The sequence below is a fragment of the Spironucleus salmonicida genome, chromosome 5 (assembly GCF_000497125.1).
Source record: "Spironucleus salmonicida strain ATCC 50377 chromosome 5, whole genome shotgun sequence".
In the NCBI taxonomy this organism is placed as follows: domain Eukaryota; phylum Fornicata; order Diplomonadida; family Hexamitidae; genus Spironucleus; species Spironucleus salmonicida.
In genome coordinates this window covers 100,404-125,328 of record NC_090600.1, presented here as the reverse complement: position 1 = coordinate 125,328, position 24,925 = coordinate 100,404, and the positions used below count along the sequence as shown (strand labels likewise).

General features: G+C 27.8%; 13 protein-coding genes across 13 annotated transcripts; 5 read left to right on the top strand and 8 right to left on the bottom strand. All coding sequences in view use genetic code 6, as the record gives it.

Moving 5' to 3' along the window:
• Window positions 1–3: 3 nt before the first annotated feature.
• Window positions 4–2,373, top strand: SS50377_24639 (Tubulin tyrosine ligase; the record flags this gene model as incomplete). Its single annotated transcript, XM_067908480.1, has 1 exon — window positions 4–2,373. The coding sequence occupies one exon, from the start codon at window positions 4–6 to the stop codon at window positions 2,371–2,373; it is 2,370 nt and encodes a 789-aa protein (XP_067763301.1).
• Window positions 2,374–2,376: 3 nt separating this feature from the next.
• Window positions 2,377–3,582, bottom strand: SS50377_24638 (TRNA dihydrouridine synthase; the record flags this gene model as incomplete). Its single annotated transcript, XM_067908479.1, has 1 exon — window positions 2,377–3,582. The coding sequence occupies one exon, from the start codon at window positions 3,580–3,582 to the stop codon at window positions 2,377–2,379; it is 1,206 nt and encodes a 401-aa protein (XP_067763300.1).
• A 65-nt stretch (window positions 3,583–3,647) lies between these two features.
• SS50377_24637 (uncharacterized protein) lies at window positions 3,648–4,655 on the bottom strand (the record flags this gene model as incomplete). The annotated part of the gene is made up of 1 exon (XM_067908478.1): window positions 3,648–4,655. The coding sequence occupies one exon, from the start codon at window positions 4,653–4,655 to the stop codon at window positions 3,648–3,650; it is 1,008 nt and encodes a 335-aa protein (XP_067763299.1).
• Window positions 4,656–4,717: 62 nt separating this feature from the next.
• SS50377_24636 (uncharacterized protein) lies at window positions 4,718–6,595 on the top strand (the record flags this gene model as incomplete). Its single annotated transcript, XM_067908477.1, has 1 exon — window positions 4,718–6,595. The coding sequence occupies one exon, from the start codon at window positions 4,718–4,720 to the stop codon at window positions 6,593–6,595; it is 1,878 nt and encodes a 625-aa protein (XP_067763298.1).
• A 125-nt stretch (window positions 6,596–6,720) lies between these two features.
• SS50377_24635 (Cysteine-rich membrane protein 2) lies at window positions 6,721–7,710 on the bottom strand (the record flags this gene model as incomplete). The annotated part of the gene is made up of 1 exon (XM_067908476.1): window positions 6,721–7,710. One exon carries the CDS (start codon window positions 7,708–7,710, stop codon window positions 6,721–6,723), a length of 990 nt encoding a protein of 329 aa, XP_067763297.1.
• A 2,072-nt stretch (window positions 7,711–9,782) lies between these two features.
• SS50377_24634 (WD40 repeat protein) lies at window positions 9,783–12,278 on the top strand (the record flags this gene model as incomplete). Its single annotated transcript, XM_067908475.1, has 1 exon — window positions 9,783–12,278. One exon carries the CDS (start codon window positions 9,783–9,785, stop codon window positions 12,276–12,278), a length of 2,496 nt encoding a protein of 831 aa, XP_067763296.1.
• Window positions 12,279–13,324: 1,046 nt separating this feature from the next.
• Window positions 13,325–14,758, bottom strand: SS50377_24633 (Cysteine-rich membrane protein 2; the record flags this gene model as incomplete). The annotated part of the gene is made up of 1 exon (XM_067908474.1): window positions 13,325–14,758. The coding sequence occupies one exon, from the start codon at window positions 14,756–14,758 to the stop codon at window positions 13,325–13,327; it is 1,434 nt and encodes a 477-aa protein (XP_067763295.1).
• Window positions 14,759–16,774: 2,016 nt separating this feature from the next.
• Window positions 16,775–19,456, bottom strand: SS50377_24632 (putative plastin; the record flags this gene model as incomplete). Its single annotated transcript, XM_067908473.1, has 1 exon — window positions 16,775–19,456. One exon carries the CDS (start codon window positions 19,454–19,456, stop codon window positions 16,775–16,777), a length of 2,682 nt encoding a protein of 893 aa, XP_067763294.1.
• A 247-nt stretch (window positions 19,457–19,703) lies between these two features.
• On the bottom strand, window positions 19,704–20,471 carry SS50377_24631 (uncharacterized protein; the record flags this gene model as incomplete). The annotated part of the gene is made up of 1 exon (XM_067908472.1): window positions 19,704–20,471. One exon carries the CDS (start codon window positions 20,469–20,471, stop codon window positions 19,704–19,706), a length of 768 nt encoding a protein of 255 aa, XP_067763293.1.
• An 83-nt stretch (window positions 20,472–20,554) lies between these two features.
• On the bottom strand, window positions 20,555–21,469 carry SS50377_24630 (uncharacterized protein; the record flags this gene model as incomplete). The annotated part of the gene is made up of 1 exon (XM_067908471.1): window positions 20,555–21,469. The coding sequence occupies one exon, from the start codon at window positions 21,467–21,469 to the stop codon at window positions 20,555–20,557; it is 915 nt and encodes a 304-aa protein (XP_067763292.1).
• Window positions 21,470–21,613: 144 nt separating this feature from the next.
• On the top strand, window positions 21,614–22,489 carry SS50377_24629 (uncharacterized protein; the record flags this gene model as incomplete). Its single annotated transcript, XM_067908470.1, has 1 exon — window positions 21,614–22,489. One exon carries the CDS (start codon window positions 21,614–21,616, stop codon window positions 22,487–22,489), a length of 876 nt encoding a protein of 291 aa, XP_067763291.1.
• Window positions 22,490–22,496: 7 nt separating this feature from the next.
• On the bottom strand, window positions 22,497–23,948 carry SS50377_24628 (Tetratricopeptide repeat-containing protein; the record flags this gene model as incomplete). Its single annotated transcript, XM_067908469.1, has 1 exon — window positions 22,497–23,948. The coding sequence occupies one exon, from the start codon at window positions 23,946–23,948 to the stop codon at window positions 22,497–22,499; it is 1,452 nt and encodes a 483-aa protein (XP_067763290.1).
• Window positions 23,949–24,005: 57 nt separating this feature from the next.
• On the top strand, window positions 24,006–24,908 carry SS50377_24627 (uncharacterized protein; the record flags this gene model as incomplete). Its single annotated transcript, XM_067908468.1, has 1 exon — window positions 24,006–24,908. The coding sequence occupies one exon, from the start codon at window positions 24,006–24,008 to the stop codon at window positions 24,906–24,908; it is 903 nt and encodes a 300-aa protein (XP_067763289.1).
• Window positions 24,909–24,925: the final 17 nt, after the last annotated feature.

The following is a 24,925-nucleotide window of genomic DNA, read 5'->3' as shown; positions in this document are numbered from 1 at the left end:
TTTATGCATATTGCCGATAATCTAGACTTTCAGGCATATTTTAAAATTTTTGCTTTTAGGTACGAGAAAAGGATTTTTAAGTCACTAAAAGGTTTCTATCTTTATTTTAGGTTATTTTTGAAGTATCACGAGGATAATAATGAAATCCTTAAAAAGTTGGTATAAAATTTGAGGAAAATTATGTAACTGGATATGCAGATTCGCTTCGACAACTTTTTGGTTATTTATGTAAATTTTTCTTAGGCTAAGCTATTTTAATCATAGGTAAATTAACCTATGATTTTATCCGTGTTATGCTCATTTTAAAAATATATACTATTAGATATAAAAAATTTATAACAAAAATTTGTAATGACCTAAAAAAATACATTAAATAAAACAGTAGATTTAGTGCATTAAAATAAGTAATTGATTAAATTACCACATATTAAAATGATTAAATTTCCGTAGCTATCAGCAACACTTTAAAGTCCAACAAAATAAAATCGTATTTTCAAATAGGATATTTTTATGATTCCATAAAATAATGAAATTGCCATATAATTATTAGGATATTTTTCAATGGAAGCTATTCGCCTATTTGAAAGAAAAATGAAATCGTAATGTGATAAATTATTATATGAAACATAAAATATTCCATTTATTTAGTTGCTAAAATAAGCCAAATAGAATTCTGTGTAAGAGTTTCGTGAAAATTTCATGACTTAGGTATAAAATATCGCTTATATTGATGAAAAATTTATAGATATTAAATATGAACTACAAAGACGTGGATTTTTATTTACATTAAATATAAATGATATGAATGTAAATTTAAGATTTTGTGTTAGAGCAATAGACATAAATTTCTAATTACTAACATAATTTTAGTTTGCAAACCATATAAAATCAAATAACTAGTTAACAGTTAAAAGTTTATTACAAAAAACATTAAGAAATGCTGAGGTGGATATAGATTGGTAATAGTTTTTTCCAATAAGTTTTAAGGTATAACCATTACAAAAAACAATGATTTTTGATAAAAATGATGAGAGTTTTGAGTTTTTACGCTAATATACATTACTAGAAGCTATTAAAATTCTTCGTAACTGCAATGAATTAGAATTTAATATAGAAAGTTTCACTTACTAGGTTTAATGTTCCTTTATTATTTTGCGAGCTTGGTTAAATCCTAGGTTAATTGATGATTTTCCTATTTAATCAGATTATTTTGATACATGTGATAAAGATTTTACTTAAGTAGTTATTATAAATATACCTAAGGATTATCCTATGACTCAGTTTCCATCATATTATGATAAGAATCTTGATTTATCTATCAATTAAATAGAAAATTAGGAGATATATTTAAGTAGAATAATTATTTTACCAAAAGACATAATTAAAAGAGAATATACATTTTTAATTGCTAACTTTTAAAAAAATTTTCAATAATCGATGCTGAACGATTTCAATAATATATGGATCTGCAAGCCAAGCGGTAAGTCACGGGGGAGAGGTATTTTTGCTAGCGATAACCTGCGATAGCTTTTGACGTTAGATTGTGACTAATTAGAGGCCCTTCCAGATGAGGATCTAATCGACAAGGATGACAAATATATTATTCAGAAGTACGTTGAACGACCGTTATTGATACATGGCTACAAGTTTGATATCCGGTAGTGGGTGTTAGTTTCTTCTGTAAACCCTCTGGTAATATGGTAGTGGACTCGCCCATACTTGCGCTTCTGCTCAGCAAAATATTCAAATACTGATCTAAATAATCCGTTTATACATCTATCCAATAATTCCGTCCAACGGCATGCAGAGTCATTTGGTGCTAGTATCGATGGCAACATGTGGCATTTTTCTTAGATGTGTGAGTATCTGGCTGGTATTTACGACTTTACATCACATCCTGAACTATTGACATCTAAATATGATTCTGCAAAAAAATTCGACTCGCTCGGAGACCGCATTATGTACGACATGGCACGTATCGTCCTGGCAACCATCCATGCAGCCCGCTTCCGGTTTGGAGAGCAAAATGGCTTTGAAATGTTCGGTTACGATTTTATTTTAGATGCAGATTTACAGGTGTGGTGTCTAGAGGTCAACACTTCCCCTACCATGGAGCACTCGACCGATCTCGTTACCGCCCTCATCAAGGACATGACAATGGGTTATGTTTCGATAATTTGTGATGGTTATTGTGGGAAATTATTAAAAGCTTAATAAGAATTATTTCCACATCCTGAAAATATGATGTATTACTTCCCCTAAGGAACATCATCTTTTAAATTAATATGGAAAGATATAAAGTTCGTTTAGGAAAGTAAACTTGTTACTAATATTGAAGTAACCTGCAAATAAATTATTTTATAAGATAATTGACAGTCACTTTTCATCTATTTTTTAATAATTATGTTTTTAAAACCCTTTATTGTCCATTAACCTTTTAACAGCTTCTTAACAAATTGTTTTAATTATTTAACATCTTTTCATAATTCTCTCGTGGTCTGTAATATGTGAATAGTCCTTTTAGACAATTTGATCTCGTAAATCTGTTTGATATTTAAGAAAATCTCGCCCAAATAATGACATAGAGATAGATAAGACACAACTAATAGTAACTTCTAAGTTATTTTGCGATGCATATTCACAATAATGGCAGAATAAGTAACATGCTTTAATTCTATTGATACGTTACTATTTTGTATCAAATAACATGGGAACTACCTGTTTTTTTATAACAAGATTTTATTTATCATTTGATACAGACAGATATAAATTTGTAATGTCAAAACTTTGGATTTCGTTATACTTTATGTCTTATAGTATATTTTAGTCTAGATTAAACTGCTCAAATTTATCATACCAATATTAATCTAATATAGGAAAACTTTCCTAAGGAGTCATAAGCATTGGATTTTATAATATAATTTATGCACTCATAGCTCCAATTCCCATTTAATTTAAATGTTCCACTTGATTATATGAATAAATCCCACCATTATATATAAATTTGACGTAGACATACTTTTTTTACATATCCTTTAACAGCGTTACCGTATCTTACATTAATGCATCACCAGAAAAGCATCCTAATTTTAATTTACTAAGTCTTCCATGCAAGGTGATCATTGTTACGTTATTTTTTATTAAAAATTCGATAAAATCTTTAGTTTTATCTATACTACTAAAAATTCGAGTTTTAACTGAAATTTATACTTGATTATTAGAATAAACTTATAGTATTTTTTAAATTATATCCCGTTCTTCCATAAGATATGAACCGAAATTCCCTCTTTATGCACATACCTAAGCACAACCTAAATTTAAATCAAAATATTCTATATTCTTTACCACCTTCAGCTTGGCAATAATTTCTTCAAAGTCATTTGGATTATTTCCAGCTAACTAAACTATGATATTTCTATTCTCCTACTTAATTGTTCTAATAATTTATTAAATTTATTTTTCATTACTTTTAAGCATGGTTACGTTATACATTGGGCTCCAGAAATGTGTTACTCCGAAATGTGATACCAGCTGTCTAAAAGGATATTCTGACCCTTCAACCATAGGAGCAAGGCACTTCATTATATTTTGAGTAGTTATGTTATCAATATTATATTTATATTTATATTATTTTGTATACATTCACATCAAATATCAGGTAAAAATTTTATTAAAGGTAGGTAGTCTAGTTACTACTTATACTCCTAATAAAGCTCTTCGTCTTCTAATTTTATAGTATTAAGAAATAACATTAATTTTCCTTAATAAAGTTCATTTATTTATAATTTATTAGCTAAAATACACTGAATAGCATCATAGTTATCATAGTATTAATTAGAATCGAGTAGATTATATATATAATCAATATTATCTTATTGAATACAAAGTGTTAAATAAGGCTTATTTTCTTCTGTGTTCAAATATTCTTAAGCAAATTCTGGATTATTGTCGAACGACTTCTTGAGCAACGATTCTTCAATACTAGCTTTTGCAGATAGAGTAGTCATGGTCTTAAAAAATTAATAATCTATATTGTACGATTGTTTTCCTCTTGTAACATAAATAAAGAAAAACGTTAAATTATTTAACATCTCCCCATCATCAGCTAATTGAATATTTTACATCAATCCCTAATAAATTTTTTCAATTTGATATTAGAGAACATTGTTTTGGGTCACACGGGCAAATATTTATGCAAACCATGTATAAATAGAAAAATATTAAAGATCTGGATCGAATTTTCTTAAATATTCATCTATTTCCTGTTCAAACTCTAATATAAATGAAGCATCATCTGAAATAATATTTCCTATATACTATATAGTAGTATCAGGGCTAAATTTGAAATATTATATTGCTTATTTAGTTATTTTTACTGATGTATATGACAAATCGGATTATACAGTTAGGGCAAATAGCACTTTACAGAAAATAAGCTAATTTTCTATTGAATATGATGTTGTTTCTGTGTTGAGATGTTCAATTATAAGTAGTTTATCTAAGAAATTATCACCTTGTAGTATTTTAGTAAATAATAATAATTAATTAATTTACTATGTTATATCTAAATTTTTAACATTGAATATGCTATATGACTATTTATACATTTTTCTATTCAAATTCTTTCCAATTCTTAATCTTCTATAACATTCCATTTTCGTCTATAATGATTCGAATATTATATAAATATATAAATATTAAGTTTACCATTCCACAAATGTCGAATAAGCAGTTCCCATCATTCAATCCAGATGCTATATCTGAAGTTCTCGACTACTTCAATATGCTATAATTTTAGATGCAAAAAGAACTCCCCGAAGAATTGGCTCGCGATTTTGACCGTGCAGTGTCTGGTTAAATTCTATCCACTACAAACTACACTCTTTAGAAGGAAGACCCTCTCTTCCAACCACTTTTAATATTTTAAAATCAGTTAAACCAAGCAATTTCTCGGCATGGTGTATCTACAGCTTCTAAACCGCTCTGGGAGCGTTACCTATCAATTCTTCTATTTGCTGCATCACCACGTGTCAAAGATTCAATTGATTAGGCTAAATAAGCTGTTTTAAGGGTACATTAACTTGTTCCATTTTCAAGCCCAATCACTACTGATATAAGAGATCAAACTCTCGAAATTGATGAAGAGTCAAATTCATATACAAGTCAATATGAGACATTACATGCTTAGTTGCAAACTGCAAATAAGAACCAAAAACTTCATATATTTCAATAAATTTTTGCTTTAGAATAGTAACTAACATAAGCTAAATCTGAGATATATCCACAACGTTATATTGCTTCTAGATTTTAATATCAGTTTGAAATTTCGCTATATCGTACAAATTTTAACGAAATTCTCACTGCTGATATAGCATTACGTTGTGCATCATTTTAGTTCACGCCAATTAGGAATTTGGCATAAATTATTACTAGAACTAGTCTCGAAAAAATGTTCGAAATTGAGGTTACAAATTTGAACGAAAGTTCCAAGCGTGAAATTGCAGTTGGTGTTATTTAGCGAGGAAATATGGTAAAGGAGAGTTAGTTACTAAAAATTGTTCTTAGCGAGATTTTAACAAATAGTCTTAGAAGTGACGTTGCTGAAATTGTTCTAAGCGATATGGCAGGAGAAGTTTTTAATACTTTTAGTGACGAAAAAACAATTGTTGAAGGTGACTAAATTGAAAAGATTGATCAATAACGTGAAACAACTATTCTTTATTTATTAGGTTGGTTTCTTGCCCATGGTAAATTCTAAAGTAGTATGGAAATTGTTAGGTAATGTTGGGGGATCTCAAATTGTGAGTTCTGGGAGAAGTGTTTTTAAGTAGTTAGAAGCAGTAATATATAAATACTAGAATAAATATTCACTAAAGAAAGAATTGAATTTCTATGTAATAAATTTAGTTACAGTTAAAAGTTAATGGCTTAGCTATATTATAGGTTTGGTGATGCTGAGAAAAAAGAGATAATATATTAATATATAGCATAATATCATGAAAGTAGGTAAAATTATCTTGAGTATTTATTTTTCTAATAATGTGGATTTGTTGTATAAAAACCTGACTGTATATTTATGGGTAAATTTACTGATTTTTGTACTTATCCTGCATTGTTTGAAGAAATTAATAAAGGAGATTATTATTAGATTAAAAAAGATCATTAAAATGGATTTAGACTCAATGAGATAGATTTAGACTGCCATATTTTCGAATCTGATTCAAAATCTAGCTTTCGAGTATATCCAGATCATATTTAAGGAACTTCATTGTTTGAATGTTTAACTTCTATAGATAATGAGTTTTTCAAGCCCTTCTCATTTACAGGTCTCACTAATATTGTAAAAGAGGTTTAGTTTATTCAAACTGAAGTTAAGTCTGAATTTGCTGATATGAAATTACCACCTTCTACTCCAAGAGCTGTTGCAAATTTGCTAGATAGAACAAAAAAAGTTTGGTCAGAACCAAAAGAAAGAAGCTGTTGGAAGTAACTAGTATTTCCTTGGTAATAGGTAATAGAAAATATTATAACAGCCCCCACCGTGCAAAGAATTGTTAGTGCAGAGGCTTTTCAGCCTATAGGTTCCGACTAATGATTGCTTATTTTTATTTCTGAATATTATATTAAGGCTTAAAATAGACTTATATCGCATTAAGTTCTTTATTCTTACTATTTCAATTTTAAAATAGCTAAATAGTTATTATAAATATTTAGTATCTATCACTTTTTTAATTTTCTAATAATTTAATATGTGATAGTGGCTGCAACTCCTGTAACAACTATAATTATTGTAATGACAATCCCAGTTATAATTCCAACAGAAATATTATTAGGTACAATTTGTTCTTCATCCTCCTCGACTTAGTTTAAGAAACAAAAATCTCCAATGTTTTAATATCCATCTAAACAAAAATTACAAGAACCATTATTTAATTAATAACCAGGAAGACATGTTTTGCAAGAGTATGGCCCTATGACTGCCACACATTTATTTTTCTAGAGGTAGTAATCCATACCAATACATCCTGTACAAATCTCAATTGCATTAGGATCACATTTACACAATTTATCAGTGCATATACCTGGTTCTGGTACTACAGGTATATATTATTAACAAGTCAAACAGTTTTTATTGTAATATCCACATACACATGCAGTTTTTTATTCTGGACTTCCACATATAACTTAACGATTGCTTATACACGCGTTATCCAATTTTTTAGATTTACATTTTAACGTACAACTTTGATCAGTGTTCATTTCATGAGTATCTGCACAAGATAAACATTAATTTTAGTTCTTACAAGTTAAACAAGGTGATATGCATCCAATACATCTATTACCGCTTTTAGTTTTTTAGCAATATGTCCCAAGTTTACATGAATTTTATTGGTCACATTCATTAAACCATCCTTACTTTTCTATACATTTGTCATTTTTCATTTCATGTGTTCTTACACAACTTTCACAATTAATAGCATTCATACAGGTAAGGCATGGATCAGTACATTTAACGCAATTTTTATCTTTCAAAAAATAACCTCGAATACATTCTGCGCATTCAGATGGGGCTTCTGAATAATATGAATAACAGTTATCAGGATCTGCTGCTGCTTGTACTGTATTTTATTTAGTATTGTCTTTTGTATTATTCCCCTGGTTCATAGATTAAAAACTTCTTTAGTCTTTATGATCTGAGTGTTCAGTCATTATTAAACCAATATGTTTTTTATAGGTATACTCTTTAATGCAATAAAATGTATTAATTTTTTAGTAGTTTATTTTAAAATTCTAATATAAACATATATGGTGTAGTATTCATAATAAATATTAAATTATTAAATCTCATCATCTTAAAAATGAAGAATTGCTCTTAAAGCTGTAATACTGAGAGTAAGTTGTTAAATTTAGTTATTCACTAATTATATAATAACTATTATGTAATATATTAGTAAATATTAATAATTTTATTTTCCAGACTAAATCCGGATTAAATTAAAAGTTATAATTACAAAAAATTCATTATTGTTTATATTGAAGTAAATATTTACCATTTATTGCAACTAAAAATTTAGTATAATGCAATTATAAGGTTTAAATATATGTAAATAAAACTATTAAAATTACTCAAAGAATTTATCAAATACATTTTTATGTAAAACTGTAAGATTTAATCATATTTGATATAGAGTCATTCAATAAAACTATTGAACAGATATCATACTTTAACTTACAATTGCTTCATGAATATGCTATAACGCTATGTTTTATTATTTATAAAAATAGTATTAATCAAAATTAGAATGATTAAATTTTAGGTGTTTAAATAGTTAATTTTTAGATAATTTGGAATAAATAATGACCTAGATTAATGTTATTTTAGTAGTATAATCTAAATTAATTGTTTGTATAATTCATGAGTATGGAAAAAATAACACTAAAATCGATGATAATGTTGATTTTATACTCTGATGACAAGATAATATAGTTTTAACTAGTTAGGATTAATATCAGAAAAATATTATTATTAAATAGTCTTAACTTCTTACCTTTTTGATAAAATATTAAGCTTAACCCCCACCAACTGCACTACCTACTACCATAATGATGTACCGATACCTATGACGGCATCATTATCAATCGTGTTATTAGAACTGCTTTTAGTAATCCAGTAAAAACTATCATTTTTTAATATCTATGTACACATTGAAGACAAACAAAAATATAATTTTTTCCTACACCAAGCATACATGTGTTACAGTTATTATAATTCTTGGCACAAGAAACATAATTCAATTAGGCGTTGCAAAAATATTGAGAAGTCTAATCTTCGCACATACGGTATTGACTCCATTTTTACTAGATTAACCATTAAGGTTATTAGTACATTTAATTTCACATGTTCAAGCAATATTTTTAACTTATAATAAATCTTTACAGTTATTACAACAAGTTTTTAAGGAGAATAATGCACATTTGTCATCATAAGAATAACATCTTTTGGGGTTTTAGCCACAAAACCATCTGTGGTGCGTTAAGAATCGTTACTTGAATGACAATCTTTGTAACACGTTAAAGTTGTAGATTCTAATTTAAAACTAATATTATACTTATTGCATGTATTGATAGCTACACGATATGCATAATTTTTGATACAGATTATACACCTTTAGCTTTTGAGGAAGGTCTATTTTAAACAATAGGTGCATGCTCCTACGACACAAGTTTTACAATTGAATACAGTAGTACCTGTTACTCAGGTACAATCCAATCGAAATAAAATTTCTTTTTTATATGGCTTATAATATTATGAAGTTAGACTCCCTATAGAGCTAAAGAAGTTATGTTTGCACTAGGTAAAGTCGATATTCATGTTCCTGATTCAACCATTTTTAAATTATAGTATAATATTATAAAACAAAATACATAATACTTATAGTTTTCGTTTTTATTTTATGTATTAATATTTATAGATACTATTAAGATGCTATAAAATAAGAAAGCGAACTATTAATTAACATCAAAATTATGCAAATAGAAACTCACATGAATATTTACACTAATTGATCGATATAGTTTTATTTACAATATTGATAATAATCATTAAAATGTACTTATCGCTCTAACCAGGTGTGAAATCTTATAGAAATTATAGAGTATCAAATGTTACAAAATATAAGCCTTTTTAAATCTCTATTAATGCAATCTCTCACAGCTTTTCAATATTTAGAAATTACTATATATGTATTAATAAAATATCACTCCATTTTCCACTTCCTAAAATGAACATTTCCTCCCTTTCAGACCCCCAGACTCTACTTACTCAGGTGACTTCGAAGATTCCAATTACTATATTTAACAATCAAATTCTTTCAGTACACCGCAATACATTATTTTTCTTACAAATTCCATCTCTTAGCCTGGAGAAATCTATCGATTTTGATAACGAAATCACTGCTATTACAACCTCCCAAACAACAATTTACATAGCCTTTGACCTTAAAATCAACCAAAATTCTGGGCTTATCACCTAATTTGATGCTGAAATGGTCAAACTCCACTCAATTTCCCTTCAAACACCACCACATTTACTCGCTGCAGATGGTTAGTTCCTCGCAGCATGTCATGGAAATTCTGCTAAGTTATACAATAATTTTAAGTAAATATAGCAATTTTAAAATGTCTCAAAAGCAGTTTCAGTAGAAATTAACTAAGACTAAGCAGTAATTATTTATTCAGAAAAGACAATTTAGCTCAGCGCAACTGATATAAACGAAGTATCTGAACATGTACCCTGTGCCGGTATATTTTACGAAAATTCACTATTAACATCTGGACGTGATAACTCTCTAGCGATATAACAAAACCAAGTCATTAGTCGAAACATCTTTTTAAACACTAAATTTTACTCAATGAAGTAGCACGGAACGAAACTCATTTGTATCAACGATGATGGGCAGCTCCAAATTGTCGATTTGAGCTAAATATAGTTCAACAAAGAGCTTGTGTTCAGCGCAATTTATCCTATTTTTTCGAATGGAAAACGAATTTCAAATTGCATTTAAATAGAAATTTTGTAAAATTATCTATTCGTTATAGACTATGAACTCACGATTTTCATTATCGATCTGTCTACTTCAATATTGATCGAAAACGAATTTTTTACTAAAACACTTTCAGCTTCTTCCTCACAGTTTGGGGAAATTCTTGCAATCGCAAAATTTAATGATAAATTTGTATTTTCTGGATCTTCTAGCTCATTTTACATTTTCGATAATTAAAAATCGCAAAACTTCTGCATTGCCGTTTCAGGTCATGTGGAGGTAGTTACTCATATCTAAACATTTGATTTAGATGATGAAAAAATTGTTATGTCAGCTAGTGCAGATTAAATAATTTTTTGGCGTGAAAAAGAGGTAACTTTTGAAAATTAAGAAATTGGTTAATTTTTATAAATTTAACCAAATTTCGAATAAACAATCTAGAAGCAGTTAGTTCCATTTTTGGAAATTAGTTTGTAAACAAGCTAACAAGTTACCGCATTAGCATTCACTCATACTAAGACACGTGCGATTTTAGCATATTCTTGCGACAAGCAGATATACACTTTAGAGCTTTAAAAGTACCTATTTTTAGATAACTCTGGAAAATTTACTCCAGCCTTCGAGAAAGTAACTGCACATATGGACTTTATAAATGATATTCATTTTATTTCAACGGAACTACTTGTTTCTGGAAGTGCTGATAAAGCTTTGTCACTGTGGAATGTAGGTCATGTAACTAAAACGTAAAAATAGGAGGTTATCAGTATTTTTGACATTTTTACTGGAAAAGTTAATAAAAAACGTTCTATTTCAATTGATTCAGACTAGTCAAATATATAATTGATACACTCTATACCTAATTTATCGAAACGGACAATATGGGGAATATCATAATTTGGTAAGTATTTAGTTGTGGCGTGTGGAGATAAGAGAGTACGTATCGTTTAGTTTGCAAGTTCTGAGCTGAAAGTCGTAAAAACTATTGAAAATTTCAATTTTCCTGTCGTTAGAGCATAATTTCTAAATGAAAAATAAGTTCTTTGTTTATAAAATTCTGGTATTATATCTGTTCATAATATTGGTACTGGTGAAGTCGATTTTGTATTATCAACATAGGAATTCGCATAAGATATTTTGGTAACGAAAAGTCTTAAAAAATCTATTAAGTTAAATGAAGAAATTGAAGAAGAAAGAACAGATTTTGGTACATTTTCATTCTATTGGGATAGTGATGCAGTTTTAATAGGTACCAGTAATGGTAAAATACTAGAAATGTATAATAATACAGAAGAGAAAAATATACTAAGAGAAAATGAAAAGGTATAAGAAATTTTAAATGCATAATTATTCAATAATGCATTAAATGAAGATAAATATGCTGCAGCTGTTCAATTAGCAATTCGTTAAAAAGATGATAAGTTACTATTAGAAGCTATCACTCAGTGTTTAGTGAAGAATGTTTAGGATGTTGATTTTAGCGAATTTAAACTAACAGAATTTTGGTAGCTTCTGGTGACTAGTGTTAGATGGCTTAGAATGGCAAAAAAAGCATAATAAGGTATATTTTTACTTGATAACATGACTAAATATTGTAGACTAAAAGCACTTAAAGATGCATATGGTCAAAATTGTGAGGGTCTTTTAAATGATGGAATCAGGCTATTAGAGAAGCATAGAGAAAGAATAGCTGTTTAAAGAGGTTAGGTTAGGATGATAGGAGTGTACGAGATGTGATTGTCATTTGAATTGATTTTGGCTTAGTTAACTATAACATAGTGATTGTAAATGACTAAATTATACTAATTGTTTAATTTAATATTATTTTTATAATTTATATAGATTTAATAATGTTAATTTTATTAAGAAACCTTAAAAAAATAAGAAATTTGAATCTGAAATACAAAGCACCGTTTAATAATAAATAAATTTCAGCCTAAATTTAGTCACTTATCTTTTTATAATGATTGTAATTACAAGTACTCAATATAATTTATTTATTGATTAATATCTTACTATTTACAATCTTGTAAGAAATATTTTGCAAATAATTTTTTCCAAAAATATAATCTGTTACCACTTTTTGAAATTACAGAAATTTGTTAATGCTCAAAATTATTCTACCATCACGATCTGAAGTGGTGCAATCTCTCCGTACTAGCTGGTGCAGTTGGATGCCGTTTGACGTATTGTCTTATTAAAAAATTTAGTGACAATGTAATTAAATTACATTGGAATTGTAGACTATATAATGTTAGTGAAATTAAGTTATCAATATAAGCATATTGATAGATAAAAAATGTATTTATAAAAATAAGTTAATATTAATACTTATTATCAAGGTTTATAAAATTGTAAGCTAATTTACGATAGGAAAAGTATAATATTATTATCAAATGAATATTGAGAATTAATTTTTTAGAATTTCAAATTTAATTCATATTTTGACTGAATAGCTGCCAAAAATGAGAATTCTCGTATATTATAAAAATATTCTTCATACACATATTCATAATTTTTATACTTAAACAAGCTCATTATAATAACTATATAATATATAATTATAATATCTCAATACAATATACATTAAGATTCCTGAATCTATTCAGTATTCGTTTAGTTACATTGCCTTTAAAATTTTATATTTTTATCAGTACGCTCTCAAAATTTATAGTCAACTTAATTTGACTTACAGAATTACCAAAGCAACTAATTAATAATTTTAATTAAATTATTTATTCCCTATTTTGTTTTTCATTTGTATTTTAAAAAAGAAATTAATTTCACACAGAATCACCTGAATTTAAGCATGCTACCTAATGGGATATTATTAATTCTGGATTATATTTGTCTTCAGATTCAATTTAGTTATCTGTAATACTATAAGTATGCTTTATCAAATACTTTCTAGCAAATAAATAGAATCCGATTGACATAATTGCAACCAAGCTCAGAGCAATAACTATTAGCATAGCGAACAAATTTCTGTTAATCTTACCTTTCATGATAATATTATCATCACAAGTTGAATTTTCAAAATTAAATTTCTAATTTTATGTACATTACATGTTAAGACATTATCCACTTATTATTCCTAACTCAGATGTACAAGACTTACACATTTTTTCAAATTCTATATTTACAGATTTACAAGCACCACAATTTACTGTTTCATCTAGCATCTCTGATTCACAAATGCATTTATCATTTTGGCATTTACCATTTCCGGCACATTCCTAATTGCTTTCTAAACAGGAATCTGCTACACACTTATCATCAACCATTGTGAACAGTTCATCACACGTACTACAACCTGTTTATGAGTCTGCATTTAAATCATTACATTTGCATATTCCAGAGTTCAAACATTCCCCTCTACCACTACAAAGACTTTCACCAGTGATACATTTTTCAGCCTTACAAATGTATTCGGAAGGTTCTCCAAAATGTTTAGCACCTGGAAGACATCCCTAACATCCTTAACGTGGGTCATTGAAAATAAATTGACGACAGTTTTCGCAAAAAAGTTCATTTCCATTTTTAATGCACTTCCCACGTCTGAAGCATTTACCTCTAAACGATTAGCACAAATTATATCCACACTCTAAAAAGTCTAAAGTAAGCTGAGTCTGCCCTTTTGGACATTGGCAACCTGCTCCACTAGCACCGTTCTCACATGAACAAATAGGGTTGTAAGTTGTGTCACAAAAGCCACTATCGCTACAAACTGTATCGTTAATTACACAGTTTGGATCGGCGCACTATGTCTTGTTCTTAACGAACTAGAGGCCATACTTGCAGAGCTCGCAAGAATCTCCCGTAAAATTTGGCTCACATTTGCATTTTATTGTTTCCAAGTCACAGGATCCACGGTTATTGCATTGAGTTCTACCTGTTGTGCAGAAATTCTGAACGCAAATTGCATCGACCAACTTGTATCCCTATCTGCAGACTTTGCATTTAGCATACTGATCATAGTCGTCAAAACACTCGCAGGTGCCAAACTCTCCACATTTTCCGTGCCCATGACACTCCGTTCCATTGGTGGCACAAAATTCATCTACGCAGGTCATTTAAGATTCAAATTATACTAAAGCTAGCCCATCTATGCAGGTACAGCCTTTTCTAGGATCACCTTAGGATAAGGTTCCACATCCATCACATACAAATTCAGCGTTTAGAGCATTTGTAGTGAGGATGCACGCGGATAGACCCATACATTCATTATCACGAGATCCACAGAGATATTCGGCACATTTGGGGCTGGTTTCGCTTATTTAGGTGAAGCCTGGACCACATTAACAAAAGTTTCCGGAGAATCCTGGTAAACAACTGCAAGACAGTGTTTCTGTTCATGTGCAAGTTCCTTATTGGCTGCAAATAGTGTCATCAAAAATACAATCTTTAGGCGCGCACTGCTTATTTTTGTTCACTAAAATCATTCCTGGGGAACATTCTGTGCACTAGAAGCTTGTAAAATTAACCTTGCATCTACATGAGTTAGTTTTCTTAGAGCATTTTCCATGACCGCCACAAATAACATTTCCAGTGAGGCATTCATTAGCGTGACATTTATTGCCTATCAACGATGTACCTTCTGTGCACTACATTATAAAAATTATTAAAACTCGTAATCAATAAATTTTTGCTTAATATGAATTGTATATAATTCCAATTAAAACCCAGGAATAACTTTTATAGATTATGAGAAATCATTTATAAGTATAGAATAACTTCTACTAAAATATTATAGTGATGTTAATCATTTTAGTATTTAGAATATTATTTTCTTCAGGCAGGTAGTATTAGTTTTTAGATATTATACATTTAGTGTTAAGTGGTTATTTACTAATGATTGTATAATTATAAAACTTATTAATATGGTTTTACGATTAATAGAACTAATATTTTTGATTGAAATAATGAAAATACAAATAAAATACACATAGGAGGTACTTATTTTTCTAACATTATTAGAATTGTAAAAATATCATTATTTATAAAAGTAATTTACTTGAAAGAAAGAATTCCTATACATATTATTATGCAATTTTTACTAAAAAAGCTAATTCTAGAGAAGAATTATCATAAAAATACTATTAATATAACTATTATATTAATATAAGATGAATTTAATAAGTTATATATTTATATATTACACTATAAAGGATAAATAGAGTATACTTTAAGCTTAGTATCATCTATATTCGCGAATTTATATCTCAATAATCAAATTTTGAGTTGAAGACTTATAAATCAGTTTTAAATTGTTATTAATATCTAAGTATAATAATTCTGACTTATAGAAATATCACATTTAAGTAACTTTAATGTAGAAGAAATTAAGTTATGCTAATACACAGAGCTAAACCTCATTATCATAAAATAAGGAACTAATGCAATAACATTAGTCATCCTATTTAATTTATTTAGCAATCTAGTATATATTATTAAGATATATTTCATTATAAATTATATTAACCATACTCAATGATCAATATTATTTTGCATTCTCTCAGTTTAAGGTCAACAAAATGAATATGAAGTGTTAATACTTAATATTTCATTTGGAAGAACTATTTTCTATTTGTATTATTTTAGATTGTTTACACTTAATATAAGTTTATCATAACTTATAATAAAGAAGCAATTAGATATTTTGATAAAATTCTGTATATCTAATATTACGTACTGCTATTCTTAACTCAAAGATCATATTTAATTAGCAAACGTATAACTATAGACTCTTTAATTTATAGATAAAAAATTATTTTATCAAATGACACTTTCAGTGTTAAATTATAGAATAAGAAAAATTTAATATTCATATTATCAAAATTATATCTTAAAATTTGTTTAATATAAAAGTAGAGAAGAATCTACAAATAATAGCAAACAAGGAGTTGCAAAGTTTATTAGGGGCTTTATCACGTTAATATTAGTAGCAATAAATATAGACATTCATATAATTTATGTTTCTAAGTTTAGAATTACAATAAAATATTAATCTATATTTAAATATTTAGTAACAATAATGCTTTGGAAAAATATTCATTTATAGTATAAATCAGATTATCTAGTTACACATGAAATATTGTATACACATATATTTTAAATTTTATATATTTTTAACCTAGTTTTTTATGATAACTAATTTATTCAACATTTCAATTTGAGTTAAATATCTAATTAAAAATAATAATCTAATGGTTAGTAGGAAATTATACAGCTTATCACTCATTTGTATAATAAACGTAAAATGCTATAATTTTACTAATATTATTATTCAATTCTTCATCATGATAACCTTTCCCATACAATTCAATTTTTTCAAATAAGTTTATTTATTATGCTTACTCAAACAAAATATATCCTGCTTCCACTACTTTTAGAATGCATGCAGATACTGCTCTAGCAACTATAATACCGCTTGATAAATGTTCGATAATGTTATTCCAGAATCCCAAATAATTTTAAAAATACTTGGCAGTCTTCGAACTATTAGCTAAGGATTATAAAGTTTTATAATACTGCGGTAAAATATGAGAAAATTAAGTGGGTATTCTTTATAAAATCTTAAAGCTAACTATAAATGTTGGTAAAGATGCATTTGGTGAAGATGATAATGTCTAAATTAGAACAAGATATAAGCTTAATATGTTAGATTCATTTATCCATGGAATAAGAGTATTAGTAATTTCGGTTAGCCCTAAAGAAGTAATAATAAGCTATGGACTATATACACTTAATGAAATTAATGTTTATAAAGACTACTTCATAACCAATTCTATATCTTAAAATTTAGCTAAGCCAGCGAAAACCCAATTTAATGTATTCACAAGCTATTGACTGTTGATATATTACGCTGTAATTTCCATATCTTTCATAGATTGAATGAAGGCTGTAAATGAGGACGACTTTGCTGAAGTTTCTAAATATTCCATAAATTTATTTATTATTACATCGTCTATTTCTAACAATCCTTAAACTAAATATCTAGCGGTAGAACGTATAGACTAATTCCCAAGCTAATTTTCTACTAAATAAACATATAATTCCTCAAATTTATCTTATACAAACCTAAGTTATTTATCTATATTAGAAAATACATCGTTAGAGTTTAATTATAATGCTTTTCTAACCGCATTTAGTAAATAAGCAGATGAATATATCTCCCGCTAATAGGTAGAATCTTACAAATTATCATAATTTATATTATTAACAACTTTAATCGCCTCTATATGAATATTTGAGCTTTAAAGATACTTTAGTGACAACTCAGGATACTTCGCCAATAAAATAACAAGAAAATTAATATTCTGTAATTTTAATAATGACCCTAGACTGGAATCTTTAGTTTAAACTAAAACAACATTTTTAATAGATGATTCTAATATTTTTTACATTTCATCAAACCCATATGATGAGTTTTTCAAAGTATTGTAAAATAAGGATAAATCTTATATCGTGTACTATGAAATATTTTTATACATGTTTTCAAATGAATAATCTAAAAATAATTTTTAACTAGTTTAATCCACGAGCTATATCTACTATAGACTAAAGATTATAGCATTAAATTCTGTAAAATTAAGCTTATACAACATATTTTTATCTAATTGATCATAAAAACTCTTGAAAATATCAAAATAAATAACTGTATTGGATTCCATATCCATAGTGTTTCCAAATAAAAATATTGGAGCTATAAGCTTCTAATTACCGCTTACCATTAATAATCTATTCATTGTCGACCCAAAGCTTATTCCTAGTAGTTCCACTCTATTTGATTCATCAGACACTAAAACCATCAGACTGGTAACTAGAATTCTAAAAAGCTCTATATCCACTTTATTTTAAAATAAAATCTAATCCAAACAGTCTCGCAAAAGCTTAACTGTCTAAAGCATTAATGAAAGTTATTCTTTTTCTGTTAATTTTGGTAGCAAAAAACTATATTACAAACTCTAGAATTCGTCAGAATTTCGAATCTTCAGATCGTCTAAAATGGTTAAAATGAAAATGCAAAGCTCGGTGCTATCTAAAAACCCACTCGCACGACTCTAATCCCACAGCATGCCCTGTTTGAAACTCATAAAAACGACAGATTCTTAAAACCCGTTTTTGATGCTTTTAACAACAGAAATGCGCTTCATTTGTGCAATTGCAGAGTCCTGCCCAATCGCTATTTCTTAACTGATAACCTACGAAAACACCTCTGCGAGGAACGCTAAAACTATCTTTCCGTTTCTATTTTTCAAGTCCTCGACACGCGCAAATCGCTCGATTTGGAGCTCATCTGCGATCAAAAAGCACTGGTTTAGCATGGCAGTTTCGTCCATTTCGTCGCTAGCGAATTCGATCAAATTCTGCCTGGCGACCTCGCGCATGAGCGCGTTCAGGACCTCAGGCGCACCGTAGTCCTTAAGCTCGCGTGACTGGCCCAAAATACCGTTAGCCCACTGGATTATGACAGGTTCGATTTCGTCGTCCTTGATGGCTGACTTTGCACCGATTTTGACGCCCAGGCACCTGCGGATCACCTACCATAACACTGCGAGGACGAGGTACTGCTTCTTCTCCTTAAAATCGTCGCCAGAGACCCCCATGATCTTGCAACCAATTTTTTTCGCGCCCTCGATGCAGCAATTCAGATTTTGGAGTGTTTGGAAGGGGTTTGGCTTTTCAGGGATCTTAAATGTGCTAAATGACGAAATTAGTGAAGACTGATCTTTCGTAGCCATGTGTATGAGCTGTTGCAGAATTAAGCCGTTCGAGTCCCAGAGTACGTCGAAAAGGGCGTCTGAATCTGGGCTAATTGGGAGAAATTTACGACATTAACTAGATTTCTTAAGGTTAATGTTAATATACTGCGTAAATGAATAGATCTCCTCTTTTGAGATATTATGAGACATTTTTTGATTTGCAAAATTATTTAATACTTTGTATAATAATGTAGTATGTAATAAATTTTAGTATAATATTTTATGATCAAAAATAATATGAAAATTTCATGTTGTTACAAATTATAAATGGAAATTTAAAATAAAATTAGATTTAATAAGCTAATAGTTAAAAAAATTTAGTATCCTTTAAAGTTTTAAGATACTAATAAAATTTAATATAACTAATAAGCAAACATACGTAATTCAATACTATCAGTCAGCATTTCCAGATTTTTTTAGTAAAACCACTAATTTAGCTACAGATATATGATTTTTCGTGGAAATTTAGTTCCAAGCTTCCAAAAAGTATATAAAAATCTTAGTCATAAAATAGGTATTAAAATTCCTTAATAATATAAATAGCCAAATTTTATTTTGAAATTATTCTATGATATAGAATTTACTGGTATGAATTTTGTAATATTTTTTCAACATCAAAATAATCAAAATTTAGGAGAGATTCTGTAGATAAAGATAACAAAAAAGTATTTATTTATCTGTTTTCAAAATTCTTGTATTATATGTAATCAATTTGTTAATTTATACCATTAGGGATTAAATTAAACTATTATGCATTAAGAAGTTAAAGTGTTAAGTCTAAAAGATAACTATCTTACATGCATTATTATAAAATATTTTAGATGATAAATGGCTTTAAGGAATCCAGTTCTGACTAACTCAATATGGATGTTAAAATGAAAATTCCATCATACTATTTCTTTTTATAGAATGAAAGAAATTTCATCTTTAAAAAGTCCTCTCTACCCATAAATATATACTATATATTATCATATAGGTTGGATGATAACTTTCTCCGTAAATAAAAGTCTAGTGATTTTTTATTCAGATAATTAAATACATCTTTAATCTAAATTCTTTAGTCTTAATTTGTATTCTTAATAAAATTAACAAATTATTAATCAGCTACATACCATTAATTAATTATTCGCTACAACTCGAATGATTGTTAAACTAATATATTCATTTTATATTTGAATCGTATATCATATAATATATCATATAATATTTAATTTCATATTCATCCGGTGCTATTAAAACTAGTTTACATCAATCTATAAATCTTGCGGAATCTAATAAGCAATCAATTTCAAAGCTTGTATCTGATCGTTAGCTGCAATTAAGTAAGGATGCAAAGTTTGCACTATTGCTAACTTATAACTTGCTAATATTCCTCCCTTGAGATTTAATATTTTCTTCTTTTGCATTAAACATATGAATAACACTTTTTTAATGTAGTAATTATTCGCTCATATTATTAACTGTCATACCACAAAAACTAATGTTGTTAACTAGTTTTTTATCGTTTCCATTAATATTTTATTTTAGTTCTTACAAACCATTTCTAATATCACAAATTTCAAACTTTAATGTAGAAATATTTTATAGTGAGAACTCCAAATTTTAAACTTTTGCAGAAAGGAAAATATTTTTTTTCTACTCATTATGCAGATCAACTGTAACAGTCGCCAACTTAGCATCTGAAATTGAATTACTAATGTCGTCTTGGTGTGCTTTTTCAAATTTTAAAAGGGCTATTTCATCTGACTGAATCAGGATTTTTTCAAAACGTAATTAACTTTACTAAGATAAACGTTGATTTTAAGAATTCAGGTTTTATATTTCAAGTTTCAGTTAGTCATTTTGCTTAGTTAAAAATTCGACTGATTTTGAATTTTGATCAGAACTATCTTTTAGCATTTTGTAACGGCTAAGAGCATATTTAGCCTTACTTTAATATGTATTTATCGTGGTTTAATCACTTAAATAATGTTCAGTTAGGTGTGTTTTTATAGATGTCACTGGGTAGATTTACACATCGTAATTTGCAGATTTCGTTCTTTTTAGTCGAATATTATTCTATGAGTTTATTATTTATTATTTCTATTTATCCATAAATTGGTTGAAATCGTTAAAACTTAATTTAGTTAATTATTCTTCACGTAAGGATAATTACGGTCTCATTTTTTAAAGTTATTACCAAATATATAAGAGAATAAAATAAATAGAATAAATATTAATAATATTAAAACTTAGATATCAAACTAGATTTAGACATAATTATTTATATATAAATGCAGTGATGTAAAAAAATTATCAATAATATAAATGGATGATAACTTTGATTCGTTCATTTAATCTTATAAAGATGAAATTTACCGTAATTAGATGTTTTATAAATCAGGTATAAATATGGTATCATCAATAATAAAAGATAAAACATAAATATCTAATTCTATTAGCGATTAATAAAGAGATAGTTCATCGAAATATCCATTATAAACTATCAGAAAAGGCAGAATGATAGTTAGAAAATATAATTTACCACCATAAGAAGAACGTAATTTTGATATTACAATATCATAAAAATAGAAAAACGATCTCCTCACCTCTATAATAAAAATAGAAAAACAAGAATCATTATCAAAGGATCTTATAATCTAAGAACAATAAAAATAATTAGATGAAATGACTTAGAAGATTGATACTTATGAAAATTAGTTATAAAATCAATATAAAAACCTTAAATAATAATTTGAACAATAGTATACATAGACGATAAATTGTTTTTAAGAACAAATCAAAACTTAACAACAAGAAATAGTAGAACTAAAAAATCGTATAATCTACTCAAAATCCTAACTAAATAATTTAAAGTATAATGTATATGAAATCAGATCTCTAGTTAAAGAAATAAAAACTCTTAAATCATAAATTACTAAAATAAGAGTTAATTTTCCGACAAAATTTTTAATACCGGAGTCAATTACATCATTTATAGGTTAATTTTTAGTAGGAAGCAGTCAACTACAAAATAGCAAATATCATGCTACTATGGCAAATCTTAAAAGTTAAACTAGCTATGGGAGTAAGCTTAATATAAGAAAAAATACAAGTTAAGTTGAAATTATCAATTCAGTAAAAGAAGATATTATCAAATTCGAAAAAGTTTATTAAATACAGTCTAGCAGCGATGAGTATTGATAAAATATCAACAAGTATTCTCACTATTTTCAATATCACTTAAGTTCAAAGGTAATTCATCAGAAATTTACTACTAAGTAGAGTTTAGTTGAGTGACATTTATAGATTCCCTATATTAAGTTTTCTACTAAGTAGAAATAGCTTTATTTAATAATTTATATTGCATATTTATGTATTTAATAGCAGTAGTATCTTTAAAAGTTAATGCAATTCGTTCTGCCTCTTTTAAATCTTATTATGACTCTTGAAATTGATTGTATTGCTGCATTATTTAACTTTTAATACATAAACTATCTATCAGTAAATAAGCTTTATTTTTATCAATAAATTCTGCACATATAAGGTTTTAAATTAGTTTATTGAGATTAGTTAAACTTTCTGAGTTTTTGTTTTATTTATATTACAACTTACATAATTTATACAAATAATTATTATTTTAAGATAATAATAATATACTTGTTAGGATAATCTCAGCTTTCTCATAATCCTTTAAATTTTCATAGTATTTAACTTTTGATAACATAATTAACACTTTATTCTATATAACCGCTTATAATGCAGAGGTTGCTGGAATTTTTTAAATTTTTCTATTCACGTTGGTTTTTATTTAGTTTTATCTTTCTTAATGTTACAAAATTATCTCTTTAGATGGAGAAGATGGTTTGCCAGTATCTATTTTAGATTTAATCTTCTTTTCTTTTTATTATATTTTTTTGATGGTAGTTTTAGATTAATTTTTCCAAAAAATTTCTCGATTTTGAATATAGTTAACTCCATTATCTACAGCATTTTTAATAATTGTCATATTAATGTCTTATAGAAATAATCTATCATCTGTTACATGACAATAGTTTTAAATAATATCTTCTGGATCTTCACTTTCGCTCAAATGTTAATCAATGGGAGCATATTCAGTAGCTGTAATAAGCTCAGCCTCATAAAATTAGTCTAATGGATTAATATCATGAGAAGCATATTAAGCAAATTTAAATTCACAAGTATTTTTGCTACCGAGAGATTCTTCAACTATTATACCTTTATCCAAGAAATCAATATACTTATTGACTTTTTGTTCAGAAATATTAAACGCGTTTTTAATTCCTTCTATACTTTTACTAAGGCCTTTTTGATCCCGCTTATCATGGTTTCGCATAGCAACTGCTGTATAAAATTCAACCAACGCTAGTTCAAACTCACCAGCATAAAAATTAGCCTCGGCACATACATAATATGCTTCAGCTTATAATTTATTTAGTTTAATAGCGTGATATGCATCTTCTAGAGATTATTTTACATGTGCAGCAGTAGTATGACATTTTGATCTAAAAATAAAGTAACTTTGAGATGGGAAAAGCTCTATAGCTTATGTCACCTACTTTATAGCCTTTTCATTATCACCTAACCGATAGTGATTTTAGGCTTATGTATAGTATTAATCAGCTAATTCTTTTGGAATCATTTGATAAATTTTTACTATGTATAAATATTTCTATATATAATTATGTTATCACACATAATGTTAATTCTTCTTAATCAGTAATTTATAACTGAGTAGTATACCTTTAATGACTATATCTTCTATTTACATTATCTAAATCCAGACATAACTGATACCATAATCTACTAAGATATTATGTTTTCTGATGATAACTATCACTAAGTAAGTATTTTCAAAGCGGTGAATAACATCGCAAATATCGTCATAGAAATTACCCTTAATCAGATAAATTCATTTCCATGTAACTAACTGTAGATCTCTTTTTTACACTCTTCTGCTGAAACTGCACATATTTCAAACGTGCATGTTAGCTTTACCATAACTATTTAAAGCTTTAAGCATACATCTCTAACATTACTATAAGGATCCCGGAACTTTATTCTTACTAATGCAACGTTAAACTTTTCTGCAAATATGAGTCACTAGAACCTCATTTCAGGTTTAGTATCAAATTTAACAGGTAGTGCGAACGTGGTTAATAGTACATTTCAACTCACTACTATTAATGCTTCTGGACTAATAGTTGGTGGTGTAGCAGCGCTTGCTTTTGAAGCCAATTTTACCCTTCGAGATTACAACTTCACGTATCTTGATCCGACGATTTTAAGATTAAACTCTTGGGCGGTAAGAAGTGATCTTGCTAGTAAAGTTGCTTTAGGTGGTGTTTCTGGTATATGTAGTGATTGTCTCATTGCTGCACGAAAGTGTAATTTCGAGGTTTCACGAAATCGTAATTATGAGGCAATCGGAGGCGTTATTGGCGCAGGGAAAGGATTAGATTTTAATATATCCAAATCAATATATAATGATAATAATGAAGTAGGGATGTATTTGAATAAAGTTCTAGTTAATTAAGAATTTAGTTGTGTTTTGAGTTTATTTATGGGACTATATGGAGAGTACATTTATCTATGTGAGTGAAAAAAACCATTAAATGC